The sequence below is a fragment of the Protobothrops mucrosquamatus genome, unplaced genomic scaffold (assembly GCF_001527695.2).
Source record: "Protobothrops mucrosquamatus isolate PMUCROS unplaced genomic scaffold, P.Mucros_1.0 scaffold762, whole genome shotgun sequence".
In the NCBI taxonomy this organism is placed as follows: Eukaryota; Metazoa; Chordata; class Lepidosauria; order Squamata; family Viperidae; genus Protobothrops; species Protobothrops mucrosquamatus.
Genome location: NW_015387031.1, coordinates 400,204 through 425,004, shown reverse-complemented (window position 1 = coordinate 425,004; position 24,801 = coordinate 400,204). Strand labels below are relative to the sequence as shown.

At 36.5% G+C, this 24,801-nt stretch overlaps 1 protein-coding gene across 1 annotated transcript in view; it reads left to right on the top strand.

Annotated features, from left to right (window-relative positions):
• Nucleotides 1–357: 357 nt before the first annotated feature.
• The window catches only part of MCCC2 (methylcrotonoyl-CoA carboxylase 2), a 30,431-nt gene continuing 5,987 nt past the window's right edge, over nt 358–24,801 (top strand). Inside the window, exons 1-13 of the mRNA XM_015818543.1 lie at nt 358–563; nt 4,408–4,474; nt 5,908–5,992; nt 6,328–6,429; nt 7,527–7,654; nt 8,899–9,011; nt 14,076–14,189; nt 15,905–15,969; nt 16,242–16,341; nt 17,224–17,319; nt 19,670–19,742; nt 21,078–21,154; nt 24,462–24,528. Of these exons, the coding sequence (XP_015674029.1) occupies nt 432–563; nt 4,408–4,474; nt 5,908–5,992; nt 6,328–6,429; nt 7,527–7,654; nt 8,899–9,011; nt 14,076–14,189; nt 15,905–15,969; nt 16,242–16,341; nt 17,224–17,319; nt 19,670–19,742; nt 21,078–21,154; nt 24,462–24,528 (1,219 nt within the window). The 5' untranslated portion in view covers nt 358–431. The remainder of the gene's footprint in view (nt 564–4,407; nt 4,475–5,907; nt 5,993–6,327; nt 6,430–7,526; nt 7,655–8,898; nt 9,012–14,075; nt 14,190–15,904; nt 15,970–16,241; nt 16,342–17,223; nt 17,320–19,669; nt 19,743–21,077; nt 21,155–24,461; nt 24,529–24,801) is intronic.

Sequence of the window (24,801 nt, the reverse complement as noted above, 5' to 3'; positions counted from 1 at the left end):
GTTTCTTGAACAGGCCGAGAGATTAATCCAGCAGCGCATAGTTCCCTCTTAACCGTAACTCTTTAAACCAGTGTTTCTCAACCTTGACAATTTTAAGGCATGTGGACTTCAACTCCCAGAATTCCACAGCCAGCAATGCTGGCTGTGGAATTCTGGGAGTTGAAGTCCACATGCCTTAAAATTGTCAAGGTTGAGAAACACTGCAAAGTTTAAACCTTGCCCCGCTGTCTCCAGATGAAAGGACCTCACTTCCGGGGTTCCCTCGGCTGTCCCTTTAATAAGTCTGAGGTGGAAAAAGGAAACAGGCGGCGCCGTCCGCTCGTCCGCGTTTCGCTGCCTCCTTCCATTGGCTCCGGCGTAGGAGGGTGCCGCATGCTTACTTCCAGCCCCGGGAAGTCGTCCCTTTGGTGCCCCGGGCGCCCCCAGCAGCGATGTTCCCGGGCCTAAAATGCCGTCTCTTCGCCTGTCCGCGGGCGGCTGCAGCGGCTCTTGGCCGTGCGTATCACGGGGACAAAGTGGCCACTGTGGGTTCTCAGCCCGACGTCGCCTCCCCTCTCTATCAGGTAGGCCAAGGAAGAGGAGCGCGGTGAAGATGTCTAGCAGGTAGTTGCTTGAAGATCATCCATCCACTGCAGGCTTTGGGTGGGCTTCCGGCCTTTTTGTTTTGCTTTTTGGTAAGATCTCTGCTGTCATTTGGGGCCGTTGCAGAATAGTCATAAACCCACCGAAGGACGGGTTTCTCGATAAAAGTGAAATCTGAATAAAAGTTGGGCAGCTCTTCTTTGGCCAATAGTGTACCCTTTAAAAAGGCAGTGGCAATTGTAAAGATCCTCGACGTTGTTGATTTAGTCTTAAAGCACTTGCCTCCCCCCCCCCCCAATTGCTTTGTCAATTCCATCAGTCTTGCACTGGAATTGAAGGTCAACTTCGCAGTGTTTCTCAACCTTGACAATTTTAAGGCATGTGGACTTCAACTCCCAGAATTCCACAGCCAGCGTTGCTGGCTGTGGAATTCTGGGAGTTGAAGTCCACATGCCTTAAAATTGTCAAGGTTGAGAAACACTGTGTTAGGGATACTGCAGTGACACCCTGCCTTAGGCAGGAGGCTGGACCTGACTTCCTCTGAATTCCTTTCCTTTCTGTGATTTATGTTGACACCAAAATACACTTAGAAACATTCTCTTGAAGGATTAGAGCAGTTGTATTTCTCAGTCATTTGTTCTTCTTATTTAAGGCTCTATTGTCTTCAGAAATATCTCCAGTCCTCAACCTAGGTTAAGTTTTTCCCCCCTAGTCTCATTTTCTCTTTAGTGTTACCATAGGCAATCAATTGACAATACATTAAACTAAGCCAAAAAGGAAACTTTGGCAGTTGTTGCTAGATGACGGTGATGCTGCTTTTGCTTTTGGGAAAAAAAAGGACTGGTTCATAATTCAAGTTTGACTCCAGTAAGCAATCCACTTTATCTGGAGCAAAATAGATTATTTTGCCTCCAAAAGTGTTTACTTTGCTGTGGGTCCCAACTTCTCAACAAGCTGTTCCGTGTTGCCTAAATTGACCCAGTTCCAACCCAAATTCTGCTACCTTATATAAGTGGGCTTAAAAACTCAGGTTTTAACTCAGAATTTTTTGGTGAGTGAGTATGTCTTCAAGTCTGTTTTTTTTTACTCCCAGTGACTGCCTGCACAAGTCCCTGCAGGGTTTTTTTTTGGCAAGATTTTTCAGAAATGATTTGCCATTGCCTACTTCCTAGGGCTGATAGAAAGGGCTGACTCAAATTCACTCAGCTGACATCAATGTCTGAGGAAGGTCTAGAACAGAGGTAGGCAACCTTGGCTCTTTTATGACTCATGGACTTCAACTCCCAGAATTCTGGGAGTTGAAGTCCACGACTCATAAAAGAGCCAGGTTTGCCTACCCCTGCTCTAGAACTTAGCCTTCTGATTTCTAGTTGGATGCCTGAACTGCCATAGCAAACTGACTTTCCAGGTGCTCCTTCCTCCTATTTTCCCCACAGCAACAACTCTGTGAGGTGAGTTGGGCTGAGTGAGTGTGACTGGCCCAAGGTCACCTAGCTGGGTTCATGCCTAACGTGGGACTAGAACTCACAGTCTTCTGGTTTGCTTATAGTTAGTCTGCCTGTCTTGGGATCAGTCTAAAATTTATTTAGTTTTAGAATTTATTCAGATGGGTCCCACTTGTGAGCATGTATGCTTAGGTTTGTGTGCCTTGTTCCCATGATAAAACCTGCAGGCTAATGACTGAAGATCATATCTAGCTTTCTGAAGAGCACATGGTTGCCAAAGACAGGAGAGATGCATAGAGAGCTTTGTGGCTGTGGCAATTAGATTGTCTGGAAGGCTGTGTTAGAGAATGGGAAGGCTGTGAAAATAGTTGGTGATTTGAATTCTCTAGGATCTGATTGTAGGTAAGGTCTGGATATATAGTCTTTAAAATGGTTAGGAAGAAGATTTGGGGAAGAGATCAAATGGAATAATTTGTCTAACAACCAATTCTCATGACTCCATCTCTACATCATTCAGGAAAAAAGATGATTTTGTTTCTCACCTGTTGCAAATTTACAGCAGTTCAGAACAATGTGCCAACATGAAAATTCTCTGGTCAGAGCAACTGTAACACAAAGTATGGTGCAAGCTTGAAGAAGGGGCAGGGAAAAAATATGATGTTTGTCTTATGTGCCCTTTGTTGTTTGTCCTCCTCTGCAAATTTAAAAGAGACGATGAAAGATAAACCTCTGAGATAGAATAGATATAAATGTAATTTGGTGGGATAGTAAGTGTATGTTTAATTACCGAAATCCTAAGACGTATTGAATACACAGAACTTGCATCAGACTTCTAGCATATGTTCTTTGTGTGATTAATAATTAAACTGTTAACGCTCTGTTTCTTTAAAATTGTCAAGTTGAAATAGAAGCAGTTATGTTTGCTGTGACCATGTGACATTAAGAAACATTTAAGAATCCAATTATTTCATATGATTCATCTAAATTTAAAGATCTAGTTTATATAGACTGCCCATTCATGTTTAGCCTTTGCACAAATGAGCTTGAGTTTAGTTATTCAAATTTTCTCAATGTTTGGTTTTGAGTTGATCATTGTTCAGTGTTGCGTCCAAATTGGCATGCCAGTTTGCTTCAGACTATGATTTCAGTTCTGAATTGTAATTTGCTAAGTTGAATAGTAGCCTGTTGTGTTTTGCTGATTCAGATGTAAATTAGGGAGTTGAACACATGAAGGAAGGGACCAGAATTTTTGTAACTGAAGCTTGCTTGTACAACAACAACAACAACAACAACAACAACAACAACAACAATAATAATAATAATAATAATAATAATAATAATAATAATAATAATAATAATAATAATAATAATAAAGTTGGAAGGGACCTTGGAGGTCATTTAATCCAACCCCCTGCTCAGGCAGGAAGCCCTATACCATTTCAGACAAATAGCTCTCCAGTCTCTTCTAAAAACTTCAAGTGTTGGAGCATTCACCGCTTCTGGAGGCAGGTTGTTCCACTGATTAATTATTCTAACTGTCAGGAAATTCCTCCTTAGTTCTAGGTTGCTTCTCTCTTTGGTTAGTTTCCATCCGTTGCTTCTTGTCCTGCAGTATGCCAAGTGTGGCCTTACCAAGGCATTGTAAAGTGGTATTAACACTTCACATGATCTTGATTCTATCCCTCTGTTAATGCAGCCTAGCACTGTGCTGGCTTTTTTGGCAGCTGCAGTACACTGCTGGTTCATATTTAGGACTCCAAGATCCCTCTCACAGTTGCTACTATTGAGCAAGGTACCACCTATACTATACCTGTGCATTTGGTTTTTCTTGCCTAAATTTAGAACCTTACTTTTTGCACCATTTAATTTCATTTTGTTAGATAACACCCAATGTTCAAGTCTGTCAAGTTTGACATCAGGACTTGGAACAAGTAACCTCTGAGCATTTTATCTTTCCAGGATATTCTGCATAATTGAACAAGCAATTGCTGAACTCAGATACCTCAAAAAGTTTTAGGCTACTTCTGAAGGTCTTAACAAATACACAAAAGTTTTTTAAAACATTACAATTTTGTTAAAAGGCTTGAATTTTCATTTGTGGGCATTAAGTTTTCCTGGAGGCAAACTTAATTTACTTGGAAGTAAATTAGGATTCCCAGCCTATGAAAATGTATAAAATGAAAAAGAATATATTTATTATTTTATATCCAGTTGTAATTATTTAATAATTATGTTTAAGGAATATGTTTTGAAAATGTAGCTTATAAAGCTTAAATAATATATATAAGACAGGAGAAAAATACTTTTAATTAAATATTTTTTTAACTAACTCACCTTGGATAATGTGTACATTTCCTTACATATGATTATTTCCCAACAGGAAAATTATGAGCAAATGAAAGCTTTAGTAACAGAGCTGAAAAGACAATCTGAAAAAATTAGATTAGGTACGTATGAATGCATTTTTTTTCTTGTTAGAGTATCTCATATTAGAGTCTGATTGGTTGGTTCTCAAAAATAACAGGGTTTAAGACAATCTTTCCCAGCTTGTTATATTGAATTACAACTCCCATATTTACCAATCATAGCCCAGTCCAACACATCTTTAGAGTAGCATGGAAAGCCTTATAATACTAATACTGTAATTTAATGATTTAATTTGTATTAAAGGTTCGTTCCTATCTCTGGGCCATTAGAATTGAATGAACATTTAGGAGAGAGAGAGGGAGAGAGAGAGGGACGGAGGGAGGGAGAGAGAGAGAGAGTTAAAGTGAGTGGAACATTTAGAAGAGAGAGAGAGTTAAAGTGAGTGGCAAGGTTGAGTTGAGGAAACTCTAATGGTAGAGCTAGTATGGATAGGTTAGCAGAGTTCAGGAAGATCTTACTAAAAGAAAGAGAAATGAGAAGTATATATAAAAAGATTATCACAGAAAGACAGAGTTCAGGAGCTGCAACAATCCTCTAACCCAGTGTTTCTCAACCTTGACAATTTTAAGGCATGTGGACTTCAACTCCCAGAATTCCACAGCCAGCAATGCTGGCTGTGGAATTCTGGGAGTTGAAGTCCACATGCCTTAAAATTGTCAAGGTTGAGAAACACTGCAAGTTCTAGCCAATAGTTATGTTCTATAGCCACTGAGTATTCTTGCCTGTTGATCCCATTGTAGAATTTCCTCCTCCATTTTTGGTCTTTCTTTCAATTTTGTGGTTTCTAGGTGTATAAACACATTTAATATTCCAATCTATGATGTCTTCATTGAGTGCTATCATATATTTCAATTTCTGCTACAGAGACATCTAAAATTAGATTCTGAACAAGAAGGTGATCTGTCCATAAATATGCTGGCTATTTCTATATTTTGCCCATTTTAGATTTTTTTCTAAATTGCCACAAAGTAACAGGAATAACACAAATATAAGAACAAGGAAAACTTTTTTTTTTTTTACTTAAAATCTTCTAGGTCAAAGCCACACTGTAATGTCAGTAGGGCAGAGGCTGTATGTGGGGGAGCAGGTTCACCTATGCTGGGGCTGCTATAGAAGATGTCTTTGCATAGCTATATAGGTTTACGTACTTAATTCTTTTTCTCTTCAACTTCTTTGCCAGAGTTTCTATTGTTCAAGTCTCACAAGTCTCACAGCTGAGATATTTGGTGTTCTTTGCTGTGTTTTGCCAGAACTCTTCCTGTGTGAGAGGAGTGGTATTGATTGCATTTTCACAAGCATAGGAAGCATTCCATTAGTATTACAAAAGGTGAAATTAAGCATTAATGAAATAATCAGAGACTAATATAACATGCATATGGTTTATGAATGTCTACTTGTTAAATGTTTATATACATGGCAAACATTTAAATGATCAAAACACCTTGCCTGATAGGTGGTGGAGAGAAGTCACGGAACCTGCACACATCAAGAGGCAAATTGTTACCTAGAGAGAGAGTTGACAGACTTATAGATCCTGGGTAGGTATTTGCTGTTTCATTATAACCATTTTAACATAAGATGCATAAATTTCCAGTTTTACTATTAGATAATTTCAAATTACCAAAGATGCTTATAATTTTGGAATCAGTTAAAAAATACCATTTAGTTGTACATTTTTAATAATGTGTCTAGTGGTCACTGTGAATATTCCCTGATCAGAAGAGAAAGGTGGGTTAAAATTCTAAAATAAGTCAATGTTCTTTTAGAGTTAGGCTATTATACTGCAAGCTTAAACAGAACATACCTGCCAATATTAATCCGGTAAGGATGCTTCGTATGACTAACTTACAAAATGTTTTTCTCTTTCTTCTAGATCACCATTCCTGGAGTTCTCCCAGTTTGCAGGTTATCAGCTGTATGGTAATGAAGAAGTACCAGCAGGAGGCATTATTACAGGCATTGGGCGAGTATCAGGGTGAGAACTACTACTGCTATATTGTTTGGGTTTTTTGTTGGTTTCATTTCTGCTTTTTACTATGGTATTTTAATTTCCCCTGCTTTCTAGTTTGAGCCATTGATATTCAGAAGTATTATATCACCATTGAATTTTGGCAGTTCTGCTGAGCAGTTTGTATTGTTGAAAAATTATCAAGCCTTTATTTGAGCTTCGTGGTTACATAGGCCAGTCCCACTTTGTCCTTGCTGCCTATGGCTGTTAAAAAGTGTAATTCAGCAAGATATCTGGAAAGCCAGAAAACTTCATCCCTACATTAAGCCATCACTCCATATCAAACAAGAAGGAATGATTAAAAAAAGGCTGGTTTTATTAATATACCTGAAGAAGTTGTAATTTAATATATAGATGATTGTGCCCCATCTGATATTTTCATAACCTACAAGTTCTAGTAGCCCAGCTAGGGTTGAACCAGGCAACCAGTAGTAATCCAGTAATAGCAAGAATGCCACAAAATCTCTGTCATGGCTGTATAGTAATGTGTCTGCAGTGACAGATAATTTTGTTGCTGTTAGAACAAGTGTTAAAATAATTGTTTTATTGTACATCGCCCAGAGTCCCTCTCTGTGGGAGATGGGTGGCTCAAAAATGTGAAAAATAATTAATAAATAAATAACATGGGTAGGATTATAGTCTTTAGAAGGGTAGCGATAGTTGTCATTCAGCGTTTTAGTTTTACAATATTCTTAACCTTTTTCTATGTCAGGAATTGTCAGTTGCTCTGCTGGATGGAAATGCTTCTCGCTTATTTCATATGAGTTATAATAGAGCCGTTTCAGCAGTGACTGATATCCTTTACATGTAAATGTTATAGTAGTATATTAGGGATGGTTTGTGAAGATTCATCTAAGGAAATGAAGAATTCTCTGTTTGCTATATAGTAGATGTGGAAAGCAGTATGGTGAGGATGGTGAGTTGTAATATATAATAATAGAATCTCTTATTGAATATGTCTGGAACTGCCAATATAAGCTCACATTTTAAAGAAAGTTTCATTATTTTTAATCGTGCAATTAATATTGGATGTTCTCAACTAACTAATAAAAACTGAATTTCAGAGTGGAGTGTTTGATTATTGCCAATGATGCAACTGTCAAAGGTGGAACCTATTATCCAATTACTATAAAGAAGCATTTGCGTGCTCAAGAAATTGCAATGCAAAATCATCTCCCTTGTGTATACTTAGGTAAGCATTAAGTTTTGAGGCAAGTTTTATTTTGTAAGAGACTACTGTTATGACACATAGTGTTTACTGTGCCTAGTTGTAAAGCCATAATATTTTCTAATTCAGTGGCAGAATATAATATATGTAATTAACAGCTTTATCTTTGAGTTGGCAAAAACATGATTTGTAACTGAGTGGAAACCAACAGAGCAAATCGGTTTGAACTGATTTTGAAAATCTGGAGTTGCAAGGATAATGATTTGGTATAATGTTTGACTGGTCTGTTTTTTTACTTATAATGGAAAACTGTAATCAGCCAAGAGGCTGATGTGTTAAAGGTGGCTGGAATGATTTTTAAAGTTAAGTGCCCAGGATTTTTTTAAAGAAACAGAACAATAATAATGAATAAATAATATAACAATAGCTATAAATTATAGAATGTACGTAGAACATAGATCAATGTTTCTCAACCTTGGCAACTTTAAGATGTATGAGCTTCATATGCTGGCTGGGGAATTCTGGGAATTGAAATTCACATGTTTTAAGTTGCCAAGGTTGAGAAACTGTGACATAGATTGTTGGATAAGCACCCTTAAACATTGACCATATTTCCTGGAGCTGAGTTAAAATCAATACTTCTACTTTGAAAATTTAAACAATGTCACTGAGCAATAAACAAGGCTTACTGTCACTATTTAGCATAATGCCTAAAATATTTATCGTAACTTCCAAAATATAACGAGTAGAATAAAGATGCAGAAATTGGATTTGGTATATACTATGTTATATATTACGAAACAGTACAGTACTACACCTCCACTGTTAATAATATCTTTTAGCTATGTTTCAATATTTTGTTTCATTGTTTGGTAAAAATAGCAGTCACATCTAATGGGCAGATGAAAAGAATGGCCTTAAACAATCCATGATTGTACTAAAATGCCTAGCTTTTCCTTCTCAGGCTTTGGGTTCTTCTCTTTTTGTCTTTGTAAGATTTGGATGGAGGTAGCCTAGATAACAGAGTCTGGATTCATTCAAGTAACTGCTCACCAACAACTCCTGCTTGCATTGTAGCAATGACAGTGGCAGATTATGAATGTTGGGCAGAGAAATAAATCAAGTCTGCTTTTTAATCTCCTCCTCAAGGCCTATCTACTTTATTGCTTCCTCTAAGGACTCTTTGCTATCCTCCAAGGAAGCAATAATTTTAAATAAAGTTTAACTTAAATGCTAATTATTAACTCTCAATTTTTATTTGATCTTAGTTGATTCAGGGGGTGCCAACTTGCCTCGCCAGGCAGAAGTGTTTCCTGATCGTGATCACTTTGGTAGGATTTTTTATAATCAAGCAGTCATGTCCTCCCAAAGAATTCCACAGGTAATTTTATTTAAGAACAAAAGCAAAAAAGTATTGATGTCAAATATGAAGTTTATGAATATTATTGGAAGGCATGTGGATCAATTGGAATTGAGAACTGTGTAAATGGGTGCAAATAGTCATCTGTGTCGTGAGAGTAAGAAGTTATGACTTAATGACTTCAGAGCAAACTATTTTTCAAGAATTCTTGATTCTTTGAACTTCCTCCTTAAATTGATACAGATGGTCTTCATTTAGCAACCACTGTTCGGACCAGCAATTTGTCATTAAGTGAAGTAATCACTAAATGAAATTGCAGCTGTGTTTAAGATTTTATTTCAGCTCTCCTTTGCATTACAGACCTGCAAAAGCCATAAATGTTAAGATTGGTCACAAAGTTAACTTATAACTGCAAATGGTCAGTAAATGAAGCAGTTACTGAACAAAGACTGTATACAACATATATCATTTTGGAATGTCTCCCAGTTTATTTTGTGCACTAGTGCCCTTTTCTAGGTTTGTCAAAAAAGAATTTAACAAGTTGAATAAACTGAACTGTAGACAATTTGTTAGGGAAAACCAAGTTATAACAGGTACAAAATTAGTTTACAACATAGATGTTTTAGTAATTGATGGTGGTGTAGTTTGTGATGGTATGTAAACAAAATCTCATCTTCCGTAAAGAAATGGAAGAAGTATGAGTTTCTTTCAGATTTTTTTTCATCATCAATTTTTATATGGCCCCTCACCTTTTTTTTACTCACATAGAGATATTTTTATAACTTTCTCATGTTGCATGAATACCAATATAATTTTTCAGAAACAGCTATTTTGGCAATAGGTGATTCTATGCCAAGCAGCAAGGACACGACGCCAGGAACTAACCTGTGGCTATTTTGATATTTTTCTCTCCATCACTTGTGTCTCTCCATCACTTTTAACACGTGGGATAGTAATGCATGGGAAATTTGGCATCTTTCTTTTTTTTAGCAAAGTAACATAGTAATCTGTTGATTCAACTTCAATCAAAAGGAGCATTTGTCTCTGCTAACTGATTAATTGCCGGGCTTTATCTTGCTCCCCTTGTTCAAGATGTCCTGTAAAAACATTGAAAGAACAGCATATAGGATTTATACAATTATCCCCTTCTATGTTTTAAAATGAGCTTTATGATGCTTTATGTTGTGATGCAGAACTGTTCTAAGGAAAAACAAAGATTTAAGGTGTCATAAGCCTCCTGTCACTTGTCCTTACCGGAACGTGAGTTGGCATAATTATGCCAATTATTCAGTATATCTGGCTTCTTTGCAAACTGGCAAGAGAATGTTTGAGACTGGAAAGTGGTAGACATGTTATCCTACCATAAGATGGCAAATGCATTTCTAGCTCAGTGCCCACTATTTGCACATATTCTTTACTGAAAGCATATTTGATAGTAATTAAGAGTCCTTGGAATCCCTCTCTCCATTTTATTTTAGTTCATTTTTCCTAAAAAAGGAGAATACTATTATTTATAATGCAAGATAATTTTTATAGATGTCTGTTTGTGCTTGTTGTATGTCCACCTATTCCAGCAAAATCTGGGTGATGTAAGCCTGGTTGGTAAGCTTATTTGTCTGTGGCTCGATAAACTGCTTATTATTTGTTACTAACATCATATAGGCCAGTTCAATTAATGATGAAGCCTGATTTTCTCACTGTTTTACAGAGTGTGCATGATGTGGTATAAGGTTATCATTTCCATTTATTTTTGTTTTTCCTCAATCTCTTTCCTTATTTTGCATGCAATACCAGTATAATGGAAGATTCCATCATTATCCATCACAATTGACAATCTAAGCGCCAATGATCCTCACCTGGGAATGCACTTTAAACATCTGGGAATGCACTTTAAAAAAGAATTAATATTTTGGTTTTATAAATTATTTATTTATTAGATTGATGTGTTGCCCATCTTGTCCAGAGGCAACTCTGGGTGGCTTATAAACCTGCTTTCAGAAAAAATCAGGACTCTCAGTCTTTCTGTGTGTGTGTGTGTGTGTGTGTGTGTGTATGTGTGAAAATATTAAGATCATGGCCATAACTATCTAATAGAATCCTGCCCCTTTTCTATGTTCACATGTCAAAAGGAGCATGGCTTCAATTACGTGTTTGCAGCCCCCATCTCGGCTTTTTTTTATTGTCCCACAAATATCCTTGGATAAAATATCATCTCATAATTGCAGTGTTAAGATTTCTGTTTTTTACTTTTTATTGAATCTACTGAAATGTGGATACCATGTCAATTTACTGCACTGCACAACTATCCTACACAGTATAGTAGCACTTTCTGCTGTTAATAAAGAAGAATGAACTAGCTGTGGGTGACTTAAACTGGTATTTATTTAGTAGAAGTGACGGGAAGGAATAGTCAGGGGGATTTAGAATTCTGCCTCAAATTGTAGAATTAAAGGTACTGTTGGGATAGTGCATAAGCTGAGAATTTTTGTTTATAATAAATGACTTGGACTGAGATTCAGTATATAGTCTATTATCAGAACTGAATTTTCAATATACCTGGCTAAATTAGAGCAAAAAAAATGAATTGGGTTCAATTTTGGAAAAAATATTCGTAACATGGACTACATGGCTATGTGAATAGTGCTGAGAGTGTTATATACGTAACAGAAAAAGATATAATTCTAGTCCTAAATAGGACATGAAATAGCAAGCTTCTCTGTGTGAAAAGTAAACAGATTTATTAACTTTTTAAAATATGAAGGAATAAAGAGGGAGTTAAAATGGTGTCTGCAACTGCGTACTTGAAGTCTGTCCCTTTTTTAACTTGCATCATAGCACATAAAAAGGGGGATCTGGAAAAGATCAGGTTAGGAAAAGTTAAACTAATGGAAAAAACAGCCACAGCTAATGAAAGAACACAGATCTGAGTGTAGATTAGTAATTTAAATTCTACTAGGAAAACAGTAGATTTTTCTGCCAAATATTGCAGGAAGAGATAATCTGTATCTCTTGAATCTGTATTTTGTCAGTTTAATAGAAATGGTGAGGCACAGGCTTAGGTCATAGTTGCCTGACACAAAAATTAGATCACAAAAGCCTGACAGTCACTTTGATGTTAAAACACAAGTGAAGGAAACCTCCCCCCCCCCACAAAGTTACATCTCTTATAAAGGTCAGAAGAATAGACATGCTCTTTCCATTTACGTAGGAAAGAAAAAAATAGAGAAAGTTCAGGTAGAAAAATGTGTCACTGGACGTTTTAACTAGGCATTGTTTTGAAATAATGACTAATTTACAGACAGTAGCAAACAAATGACTGAGTTGATTACTGAGTTCAGGAAGAATGACATTTTTAAAAGAGAGATCAGCAAAAAGCAAAAAGACAAGAGATAAGCAAGCAATCTCAGCTCCCTTACTGAAACTGTCCCTCTGGTAGGCAGGAGGTGAATTTTCTTTCTTTATTTGTTGGTTCATTTATATCCCACCTTTATTATTTTTACAAAGAAGGCTACGAACATATCCAACACACTTTCCTCTTCCTATTTTCTCCATTGTGTAAGGAGAGTTGGGCTGAGAGGGAGTGACTGGCTCAATGTCACCTAGCTGGCTTTCATGGCTAAGGTGGGACTTGAACTCACCGTCTCTTGCTTTCTAACCTTGGGTTAGTTTGAAACAGAGGCATCTTTATTGGGACAACCCACGGTATACCTGTGAAAAACTGTGGAGGTGGAACTGCACTGGGCAGCAAATTTGTGGTCTGTGCTCTGAATCATTGTCGTTCAACCTGGCAACTTTAAGATGTGTGGCTTTCAACTCCCAAAATTCCTTTCCACAAGTTGGAAAATTCTGGGAGTTGAAATCCACACATCTTAAAAGTTACCAGGTTTAAAAATACTGGTCTAAATGATCTCTTTCAGCTCTATGATTTTGTGACACAAAAGTATGAAATATTAACCCACTAATTTCTTGAATTAAGTATGAAATCATTCAGTCAGAGATTGAAGATGTGTTTTTGTTACATACTTTGTCATCTGTTTTTCTCTTTATTGATGTGTTAAATTCTGTTACATAGCAGATACACAATAAGAATGGAAAGCTCATTAAGAAGAAAAGTGATTAGGATCAGCACATCCAAAAGAATGAGTAATTCAAGTATATAGGTAGAAGGTATTGATAACATGGTTAAAGATACACAAAAAGAACAAAAAAATCTGATCAAAAAAGGAATGACCAAAGTAGAAGAATTCACAAGGTAAAGAGAGGTAGAATAAGAAATATAAGAGATAGAATAAGAAATATAAAACAAACAATTTAGATTTCAACCATGACTGGATTCTAAAGTAGCTTAAAGGTGAAGGTTTTCCCTATCCAGTTGTACGTGACTCTAGGGGGCAGTGCTCATCTCAATTTCTTAGCCGAGGGAGCCAGAGTTATCCAAAAATGTTTCTGCGGTCATGTGGCCAGCAGAGTATACAACAAAACATGGAACACTGTTACCTTAATGCATTTGAATTGCTGGGTGGGCAGCTGGGTCCCAAACCGGGTCTGTCAGCTCCAGCTGACAAGCTCATCTTCTTAACTGCTGAGCCATCACACCCCCTTTTAAAGTAGCTTAGAAGAAGTCAAATTCATTGCAACAATATGAAGTAAGATGAGTGGCTGCTATGTAGAGACTGACAGAAACATACTTCACACTCCACCTTGCTGCTTTCCTGAAGTTAAAGATGATTTTCTAAAGAAACTTGGTGCCTAAAGGAATGTTGAGAAGTTAATTATGAACTTTTAAAAACAATATTGGAATGGGACCTGAGATGCTTACAGGCATTTTAGCTGCTGATGGTTGCTGATTCTTGGTTCTGAAGCAGAGACTCCACAGTCTCTGCTACCCCACTTATTGAAGCTACCCCACTTGTACAATGGAGTTACACCATGATAACTGTTGGCTTCCAGAGTAGTCAATAATTTTGGTTTGTATACCCAAGGGAAGAATTAGGTTTGTTATGCATTAGATTCTTAGACTGAAAACACAAGGCGATACTTGCATCTGATTTCTTATAAACCATCTTTGTGTTTTTCCCTCCCCAGATTGCAATAGTTATGGGCTCATGCACAGCTGGAGGGGCTTATGTCCCAGCAATGGCTGATGAAAGTATAATCGTTGGCAAGCAAGGAACAATATTTTTGGGTGGACCTCCATTGGTGAGTGAAGTATTTTCAAAGGATTAGCAAAGGCTTCCTTTATAAAAACAGATAAGTAGTATATAACTGTATTGTAGGTTTCAATGTAACAGCTAGGTGTTGCAAAAATAAACATTTTGTTAAATACCAAAATATTTTATATATTGGTTGCTTAGCATGTGATGGCATCTGGCTGATTCAGTAAAACTCACCAGGTAAAACTCACCAAGGTTAGAACAAGTTACTACTTAGGCATCCAAGAAATGCCAAGACTGAAAACTAGGTTGAGAGATTTAAAAAAATGCTAGAAGGAGACAGTGACAAACCACTTCCCAATTGCTTTGTGAAAATTTATGGAGGTGCCCATAAAGTCACTAGGAATTAAACATAATTTGAAGGCATCATCATTTTTACTTCTATTTTCTAGCTTCTTCAACAGCAGGGCTGGGCTGATTTTAAAAAATCCACATTTTTTGTCAGCTATTATGGATTCAGATGTCTTCCGCATTTCTTGTAAATGGAGAAAAAATCCTGATGGATTTTATAATAGGAAAAAATGATATAAATATTTTGTAGTATCCAAGGAATCATAGACAAGCTGCATTTTAACTAAACATAAGCCTGACATTTTAAATGGCCTGAATGAAATACTGCTTTAATTTTATTTATAGAGTGTCATTTTTACTTAAAGACATATAAAATAACAAATAGGGGGAAAAATTTGTGTGAGGCCTCTCAGAGCTGACAACACTAGCCCATATAAATCCCAGATACGTAATTATTTTTGTCCTTCTCATTTGTTTGATCAATTGATATTTTTTGCCATTTTGCAATGATTTGCTAACTTTTTCAGAAATACAATCGAGTACTTTCTAATAGTTAGTTATCTTATTTTAAAGATAAATGTTATTTCTAGATTTTGGGGAAGAAAATTCTATTGAAATATATTTGAATGACATTTTTGGCCACAACATATTGGCAAGGGAGGTAAAACATGTACTTTGCATTGCTTGTCTTGAAAAAATAGTTGCTTGATGTGGAAAGGAATAGTTTTCTGGGGCAAAGTAATCAGCAAAAGCAGACATAGAAAATCAATAACAATTCTTGGATAATGAAGCTCTACAATTTAGCACTTAATTAATCTGTTATTTAATCTCCTGTTTAATTTTTAAGCATTAATTATGTTGGTTTAGAAAAATGGGAAAGAACCAGAGTTACTGATTACTTCTCAGCATTTTTTTCAGAATCAAGGGCTTTTATGTGGGGATATTAATTTGAATAATAATGGAAAATAAGGGCAAGCAGCTAATAACAGTAATTGCATTTATATCTTCTTACAGATAGACAGAAAGAAGAAAATAGGTGTAGCTCCGGGTTGAATAGATAGATAGAAGAAAATAGGTGTAGCTCCGGGTTGAACTATTGAGTCCTTGGTGCTCTCTAAGCTTGGTTATTTGCTTACAGACATTTCATTACCTGACTAGGTAATATCATCAATGCTAAAAGGGAGTTTGGTTTATTCCCTGTTTATATACAGTAACTTGCCCCGGTGTTGGTGGGGGTGGGGTTTTCTTCTTGATAATTCCTTGATTCAGATATTGTTTATCTGGGTGTTGGCTTCTGGAGGTGATGTATTCTGGTCTTTTTCTTTCCTTCTTAGCTTTAAAAAAAAGTACGTGTCCAACAGAACAGCACAAGTACATTTGGAAGTGCTCAGCTTTAGTTTTCATTTTTAGGTAAAAGCAGCAACTGGGGAACAGGTATCAGCAGAGGATCTTGGAGGTGCTGATCTTCACTGCAGGTAAAATAAACACTTCTTTCCACCAATAGTTTGGACTGTAATAGCTTTTCATTATGCTAGCTGTTATCCTATTTTAAATGGTGGTGGAATCTTCTGCTACCGCTCTCCTGGTGAAATACGGATAGGTTATGACCCCTTGTTCATTGATGTTTAATGTGGAACAAGGGGGATTTACAACCAGTCCCCAGAGTTCTGGCTATTGCAGTTTTCCTGAGATCATGTGTTCACAATCAATTTCTGACATACTAAATTTTTGTATTTTAAATCTGCAGACAATCTGGCGTAACTGATCACTATGCTTTGGATGATAATCATGCACTCCACTTGGCTAGAAAAGTGGTGAGAAGTTTGAATTACAAGAAGAAAATTGATGTGAGTGTATATTTTTCTTCATTAGGGATGTATCAGAACATATAGAAAGATGATATGCTGTATTATGTGTTTACTGTGGTAGTTCAGAGAAAAGTATGAATTTAAAGCTGCTTCACTTCTGGCATAATTCAGCTGATTTCTTAAGGGTAGTTAAAAGTGCATTGCAGACCCCTGTGCACTTTCCTCTGCTCTTCTTCCTTCCACCCTTTGAATGATCCAATTCTGTTTTCAACTGTACCAATAACACAGTGCCATTATATTAGGGATCTGCTGTACTTTGAGAGATATTTCAAATATTTACTGTGAGATGGGTGGCATATAAATTTAATAAATTAATAAATAAATCCCCTAAAAGGTATTTTTTTCAGGGCTTGAATGATATCCATGTAATTCCAAGAAAATATGGGTTTGAGTTAAGGAGGTGCCCACACCCAGCTCCCAAAATCATACTGTATGCTGGCAGAGACTGCTTAACTCACAAGATGTATTTTTTTATTATGTACAGTTATTGCGGGCTACGATCTGCCCTAGGAGGTAAACCACAGGAAACATGACGAGATGCACTAATACATTTATCCAACTATCCCATTGGCTACATTTCTTTGCCTTGTCTCCCAAGGTCATTCCCACATAACCATTACATCAAGAGCCCCATTTTTACCCTATAATTTGGGTCTGATTAAATCATAAAGTTGATTTAAATATATGAATATTGAAGGTGTCTTGGAGAGAACAGTAATCTAAAATGTAGAGTAAATTTAAATTTCATATTGAATATTGGCAATTTTTTAGTCCGGGCTTGTAGAAAAGGAGAACTTGTAGTTATGTCTGAATTCTCTTATAATTCTTGCCTTCTTTTTTTGGTACTTCCAATTATTTCAGGTAACAGTAGAACCCTCAGAAGAACCTTTGTTTCCTTCAGATGAATTGTACGGCATAGTTGGAGAGCAGCTTAAAAGAAATTTTGATGTCAAAGAGGTAAACATTTCTAAAAATGATTTTAAAAGATTGTGCCCAATCAGATCCTTGCAAATATGGTTGCATACAGGATATCCATGGGACTGCTTAATGTTCTCGATATAGGAGGCTAATCTCAAGAAAATCATATGAATTATGGAAATTGCTTCATTTGAGAATGTTAGAGCCCAACATAACACATCATGGTACAAAATGATTGTTTTAAATATAGTTTATGAAACAAAGCCAGATTCACACTTGCAAATCAGCAAATTAATCATGCCTTTTGGCAATTCTTACATTTTACTTCTTTTTAAATGGTTCTGTTGTCTTAAACATTTATGTCTTGATCTGAAAAAAACTCGGCTGAAGCATAAAATCAAACAAGTGATTAGCCAGGAAACAAACATGCATCCTAGTTTATATATCACTTAAACTACCATCAGTAATCCAAGAAACCTTAGTTTCAATCTGTGTTTACTGAATCAAAAATAATCCAATTTCCAAATTATGGAATTTAGACTAGTATAAAATGGAACTCTACTTACGACTGTGTCAGTAGCTAGATGCTGCATCTGACTTTTCTCATTATTGTATTTCTAGCTTAGTGTTTGTATTTAGGAATAACGATTAATAAGATTGAGAACAGAAATACTGCCATATGTGTTCCATCTATCTTTAACAGGCCTCTGCTGCTCCTGCTCTTTTTCAAGAGGCCAAGTTCACAACTCTTTACTATCAATTCTTGTCAAATCTGTTGACACAATTAATCAAGTCTTGAAGTGGCAGGTAATACGATTAGATACACATTTCAGCTTCAATTTTCTAAAGACCAAATTAAACAAACTGCTGCTCATGGTCACAGAGCAAACTTGACAGAGTGGTGCAAGGTCTTTAGGTGCGCAAACCTAATATTTAGTCATTGATTGCAAGTGTAGGCTAGGAGTATTGCTGTAACTGGGAGTAGTAGCAACTTCAGAATATTAATGTAGTCTTTGCTTGCTTCCAAGGACATACGTTTTGAGTAATGCTTTTAGGTTACACTGAGTTTTAATTTAAGGGAGATATACTGTAGTTTTTTAGAACAATCAAAAGCATTTTGCTCAAAATGATGAGAAGTAAATATGTTGGCAGATCAACAACATTTGTTTTACTGCAGTTATCATTTTTTAGAAGATAATTTAGCAGTCACTTTAATATTCTAGTTCTTTAGAAGCAATTAGATTTGTAATGAAAAATAAAACATTGATCTTATTTTTTAAAAACATTGCTAAGAACGACAGGACTAGGCTACCATTATTGTTTTTATAATATTTTAATTTCCTACTACAAACGATTTTCAGTTGTACAAGAGACAAGTCACCTGAATTTTTACAACCATGTTTAATTACAAACATACATGAATTAAATTTATATAATTTCTATATAGTTTTGTTAAATCTTTACAGTTGAAATTGAAATGTGAAAACCATTCTAAGCCAGCAATATTAAACATAGGACAGATAAAAGAAGAGGACACTACACGGACAATAATACAGCAGTTATATCAAGACCTTGCAACCAGTTTCACTAATTTTATAAGCAATATCCCAAAAACAAGTCCTTAGTTATCTCATGTTGGGCTTTACATGCTGTGCATAATGCTTAAGTGATATATTTTACCTTTTTTATCAGGAAAAATAAGTCATACTGAACTCATTCATTCCTTAATCACAATCAGAAGTTTACATAGAAGGAGTCATTTCAGACAACAGATTAAGACTACATGTGGCTTGATAGCAAACGAGCATTACATACATCCAAACTCCTTACTGTCCTTGACCTGTCCTCCAATGTTAGAATTACAACTAATTCCACCTTAATTTGTTAGCCTGACATGTGACTCACATGATTCAAAGTAGGATCACTTATTTGCACAATAGATTAAACAACTTATGAATGGAGTCTTCTGTAATTTTGTAGATCCAGGCACTTGGGAGAGAACTTGGCCATGTAATCTGAGCCATATGCAATAACTTAATTGTTTTTTAGTTGAGCAGGTCATAAAAATTAACATTTCTTACAAACTGTTGTAAGATAATTGTATTTTGTCTTAATGTTATAATGACACAAATAAAACGTTTCTGATATGAGTAATTATGAGCAAATATGTACTTTGGGAAAGGGGCTTGTTTCCTTTCCATTATATACGTCATCATGCAGACCATTCTACTTGAGCTAGTTAGACTAGACTTGAAATATACATTGTTTGGAAAATGGATACAGTTAAAGATGCTATGAAAATCATCTCATTTTACATATTACATTGATATTTATTACAATAAGATGAGTTGCTAATAATAAATGTATCTCTCTTTTCTCTTAACTTAAGGTCATTGCTAGAATTGTTGACGGAAGCAAATTTGATGAATTTAAAGCTTTATATGGGGATACATTAGTTACAGGTATTATTTTTAAATGAAAAATGAAACTATTCTACAACTTCATGCTTTGATTTAATTTATCTTTCCAATTTTTAAAAAAACTTGTATTGATTCCATAGAAAACATATTAATTTATTAATTCATGTAGTAATGGATTTATCACTTCAATACAAGAACTCAAGGCCAGGGATCCACAATCCCCTGTCTGTGGACTGGCACTGGGCCGCAGCATGACAGAAACCGGGCCTTGCAAACAAGCAAAGCCCCATCTGCGGGATGCAAATAGCACGCGAAACTACGCCGCCTTCCGTCCACGGAAAAATCTCTCTTCATGGAACTGGTCCCTGGTGCCCAAAAGGTTGGGGGCTGGTGCTCTAGGCAATGTATTATCTCTAAGTAGTAAAAATGTTATGGTAAATTACATATTTAATTAACATTTAAATGTAAATGTTAAATTTACATTTAAATGTTAGTTAAATATGTAATTTGCTATGATACACATTAACAGTAAATGGTTTGGTGCCAGGAATTTCACACTGAACAATCCTCAAAGGCTTTTTGGAACAATCAAATTTTTACAAGCTTTCTGAGAATCATCTCCTTCCAAAGAGGGGATGGCCCGTCGTAACTCCTTCCTTTGAATTTTGGGATATGGCCTTTAGCAAGCTCCAGAATTATCCAATTTGGATGGACAGAATCTACCTGGGAAAAGTAGTCTCTCAGAGATTGAGACCCCAAGCTTGACAACTAGCAAGCAAAGTCTTGAATTGCCTTTGGAAACACACTAGTAACCAGTGTAACTCTCAAAGAGGTATAATGCACTGCTATCGGCTGGCAGGCCACTGCATTTTCAACCAACTGCAGTTTCTGGTTTATCATCAAGGACAGCTGTAAACGCTCCAGTCATCCATTTGCAAGATGGCCAGATAGGAGTAGCTGACCTCATGCATCCTGTTCCAAGTAATGACATAATTGAAGCTGGGCAGGGCCCTTCTTGGCACAGTTTTCATCTGCTTTTCTAGGAAGGGCTGTGATTTCAGAAGACCCCTAAAGTCTGCTTTCTCTTCAGGGAGCACAACTCACTTGAGAGTAAAATCAACAGGTTTCTGAATTAACATCAATATCCTCCAGTAGTAAATTTGCTAGTTCTTAAATTGTCACATTTTTAGTTTGTTCCAGCAAAAGCAATTGCTAGGGCTATTGCTATGATAAATATTATTATGACTGCAAAATGATTTTTTTAATGTTTGTGCTACACATTTTTTTTCATTAAAGACTGGGAACTCTTAAGTTTAAAGCCTTTCACAGACAGTTGATAAAATCATTTCTCATGATTTTTTTTCTCTTTTCTTTCAGGATTCGCTCGGCTGTTTGGTTACCCAGTTGGAATAATTGGCAACAATGGTGTTCTTTTTTCAGAATCGGCAAAGAAGGCAAGTGTAAACATCTGTTATTGAAGCTTCTCCCTATTTTTGTAGCCAAGAATCAAAATGCACACCAGAGACAACAATCCATAGTGGCTGATTAATATTAGATAAGAGCATCTGTGGAGGCTTTTCTCCAGGAATCTGCACTGTCTTAAGTGTGATTGAGTTTATTGCTGGGAGTGGGACCTTCTTAGATCTGGTAGCTGTCTCTAGAGACAGTTGTACTGAAAACACATGCAAAAGATGTGCAAAGTATATATCCATACTTTTAGCATTTAATTGGTCCAAAAGTTGTGAATATTATAATGCTGCTATTTTGTCTATTGATTACGTTGCTGCCAGTTTATTGTGTTGTAATTTAGCTTGTGATTAAAGGTAGTCCTTGCTTATAACCACTTGTTCAGCATCAGTCAAAATTACCATGGTGCTGAAAAATAACCTTAAAGCCAATTTACAACCATTCTCTTTTTGCAGTGTTCCTCAGTCACATGATAGCCATTATAGTCAGTATGCATTGTTCTATGTCTGACCCGTGGGTTTTTTTTTCTCCCCCCTTTCCCTTGTAGAACAGAGAGATTGGAGAGAAAGAAATTTCAAGAGAATAAGATGTTTGTTCTTCCACGCATTGAAAACATGCTGGTAGCCCAGGGTTGGTAGCCAGAGGCATGCTATGCAAATAGTTTACTGTACTCTTTTGAAATCTTTTTCTCTCCAGTCTCTCTGTTCTGCAATGACAAATGAAAGAAGAAAAAAGAAAACAATTACTGAAGGAAATTTCTCCTTTGTCTGACCCTTTTCAATTACTAGTGCAGTCGTATTGCTTCAATATGTAGAAGAGCAAAGAGCTTTCTCTCTTGAAATCTCCTTCTTTCCACATTGTAGGGGGGGTGGGAAGAAAAAGGCAACCAATTTTTGTAGACAAGTTTTCTTTTGCCTGACTCTGTTATTAGTGCTATGGTTTTATGGAGTACTTTAGCCCAGAGCAGAGAAGTTTGGGATGGTGACTTGAAAAGCACTTGGAATGGATGGGTGGTACAAAGCTGGAATGTGCTTTTGGAACCTGACCGTTGTTGCCCACTAGGATGCCTGTGGTGCTGTTCTCTAAACATTGACCCCCTTTTTCAGATACAGAGATTGACACTTTGATTACCCAACCATTTACTCCATCCCTCTGTTCAGTGGAAGGAGAGCTGAGGTTTGACAGTGTATGCTAGATGGCTTTGACAGCAGTTTCTCTCTCCCCCTCTCCTTCTCTCCCCCTCCCTCTCTCTCCCTGCCCCTCTCTCTCTTATACACACACACACTGCTGCTGAATGCCAGGGACAGGTGTGATCTGCAGGAAATAATGTATAAGCTGTGCATGTGATGTTTAGGGAAGTGATTGTGGTATATCTGATAAGTGGATGATTGGGGTATCTAGGATTTGTGAGTGGGTAAATGGATGCCTTGGCCTAAAAGAAAGGGGTGTGAGGTGAAAGGGCCTGAGGGGAGCAGAAATTGCTGGCAGAAATGCTGAAACTATGATATTGGCAGAGCCTGGGAGCAAACTGGAATCTGCCCTCAAGGCCAGATTATCAGACGTTGGTGTTGAATGACAGCTTGCTCTGCATTAAATCCTGCTTGTGTTACCAAAATCTGGTTTGGTCTTCAGGGGTTAGTTCCCCTCTTGCAAATGTGTCCACTGGGTTTTATGTTTAGCACCATCTGAGACTGGAGGGGATGGGAGGGGTGAGGTGGTAGCTGTCACCTGTCTATGTGTTCTGAAGATAAATGGGTATTTATCTGTCTGGGTTGAAGTTGGATTTGCTGCTGCTGTACCCTCCTCCCTGCCCAGCACCATCCCTGTCTAAGCTGCTGGATTCTATCACTTGTACTAGACACTTGGTGACATCATGTCTGGGGTGTCTCGGGAGTTTGTGGCAACCATGGACCCATCCCAAGTCATTGTGGGCCTGACATTATTAGAGCTCTTTTTCGAGATCTGTTTCTTGAGTCAGGGCAGACAAACTGCTTTGGAGGGCATTGTCATCAGTCCATTACCATGGTTGATCACTCTCTGATTTTTGGCTTCCTGGCGTCACTCTACTTTGCAGTGGTTGGTAGATTGCCCATCCCGGGTATCTGAAGGACCTGGATGGAAATCTCACTGACAACTCCTTATTTGTGGGTATCACAGGATTTGACTCTCTTTCTTCTTGCTTAACTTCTGTATTAACTGAGTGTAGTCATCTGTTGGTTTTGAATCAGGTATCATCAATATGTTAATGGACCATTAATAATGTACATCTTGACCCTAGACCAACCAAGTGATGCTATTGAAGTCTTAGTCCTGTGTCTGGAGGCTGTGCAGGGCTGAATTGGATACAACAGACTCAATCCTGTTCAAATTCAAGTGGTTATATTTGTTGGCCCTTTTAGTTTCGAAGATATTCCATTTTTTGTTTTTGATAGGGTTATACTTTCCCATGGAATTCTGATAATGAGTGTTTTTTGGTGTTTAGATTTATATCTGCTGTTACTAAATAACACCAGTGTAGTTGAAGAAGATGAAGATGATTCAATTTTTTAAAGATAGGATATTATAACCTAATGACTGAATAATTAAGCTCTTTCTGTTTCTCATATTCTCTCCCCATCCAATCCAATTTGCAATATATGGGATTCATTGTAGAGCTTACTTTTGAGAATAGTAATGTAGATTATGTAAATTGTGTGCTTCGAACTTCTACAGATGCTGAGCAGTTGTAGCTTGTTATTAAGCTTTTCTCAAGATACCTGCTGCAGTACTTTTTCAGTACTTTTTATAACAATGTTACTATTTCTAGGATTAAGTACAGTAGCAAACTGTTACCTCAGTTACTATCACCTGCTATTTTATCACATCATGTGTTAAAACCTGCTACAATCTATTTTAGCATTTATTAGGGAATGAGTAATTGCTCCATGGATCGGCTTTATAAGAAAGTAAGTCAATGTTACATAGAAAAAGTTTTGTTTTAAACATGATTTCATAGTTTGAGGGATAAAGCCATTTACAGGAGTATTTCACTTGGGAAAATAGGTAACATAGATTCAAATTCAAGATCATGGCTTCTATTCATGTATTTATACATATATACTGTAGTTACTTGTTGGCAAGTATAGAGAGTACTGTACATTTCAAAAATGCAATGCTTTGTTCCAATTTTTTTAAAAAAATAAGCTTTAGAAGAACTGCTTTATGATCATACAATGATATTAGCAGCAGATAGTATTGTATTATTTAACAATTATTTCTCAGTAGGTCAACTTCATTTTTTTCTTATCTTTACAGTGCACACATTTTATTCAGCTTTGTTGTCAGAGAAATATTCCCATTATATTTTTACAAAACATCACAGGTAATAAGTGATTATCATAGTCTGTGAAGCTGAATTTCAGGACAATAAATATTTGAGCAAATAATTATATCTTTACTTTTAAATAAGTGTGTAATAGTAACAAATTAATTCTTGCTCGTTATTTCTAACCACCTTATTTGAGTTTTGGGAATATTATCAGGTGTTTACTAATTGAATTATTGTTGCTGTATTTAGTTATTATTTATTTATAAAGTATTTTTCAAACTAAGTTATACTCTGGTTGAATTTCTTTCGGGTGGCCAACAATTTACT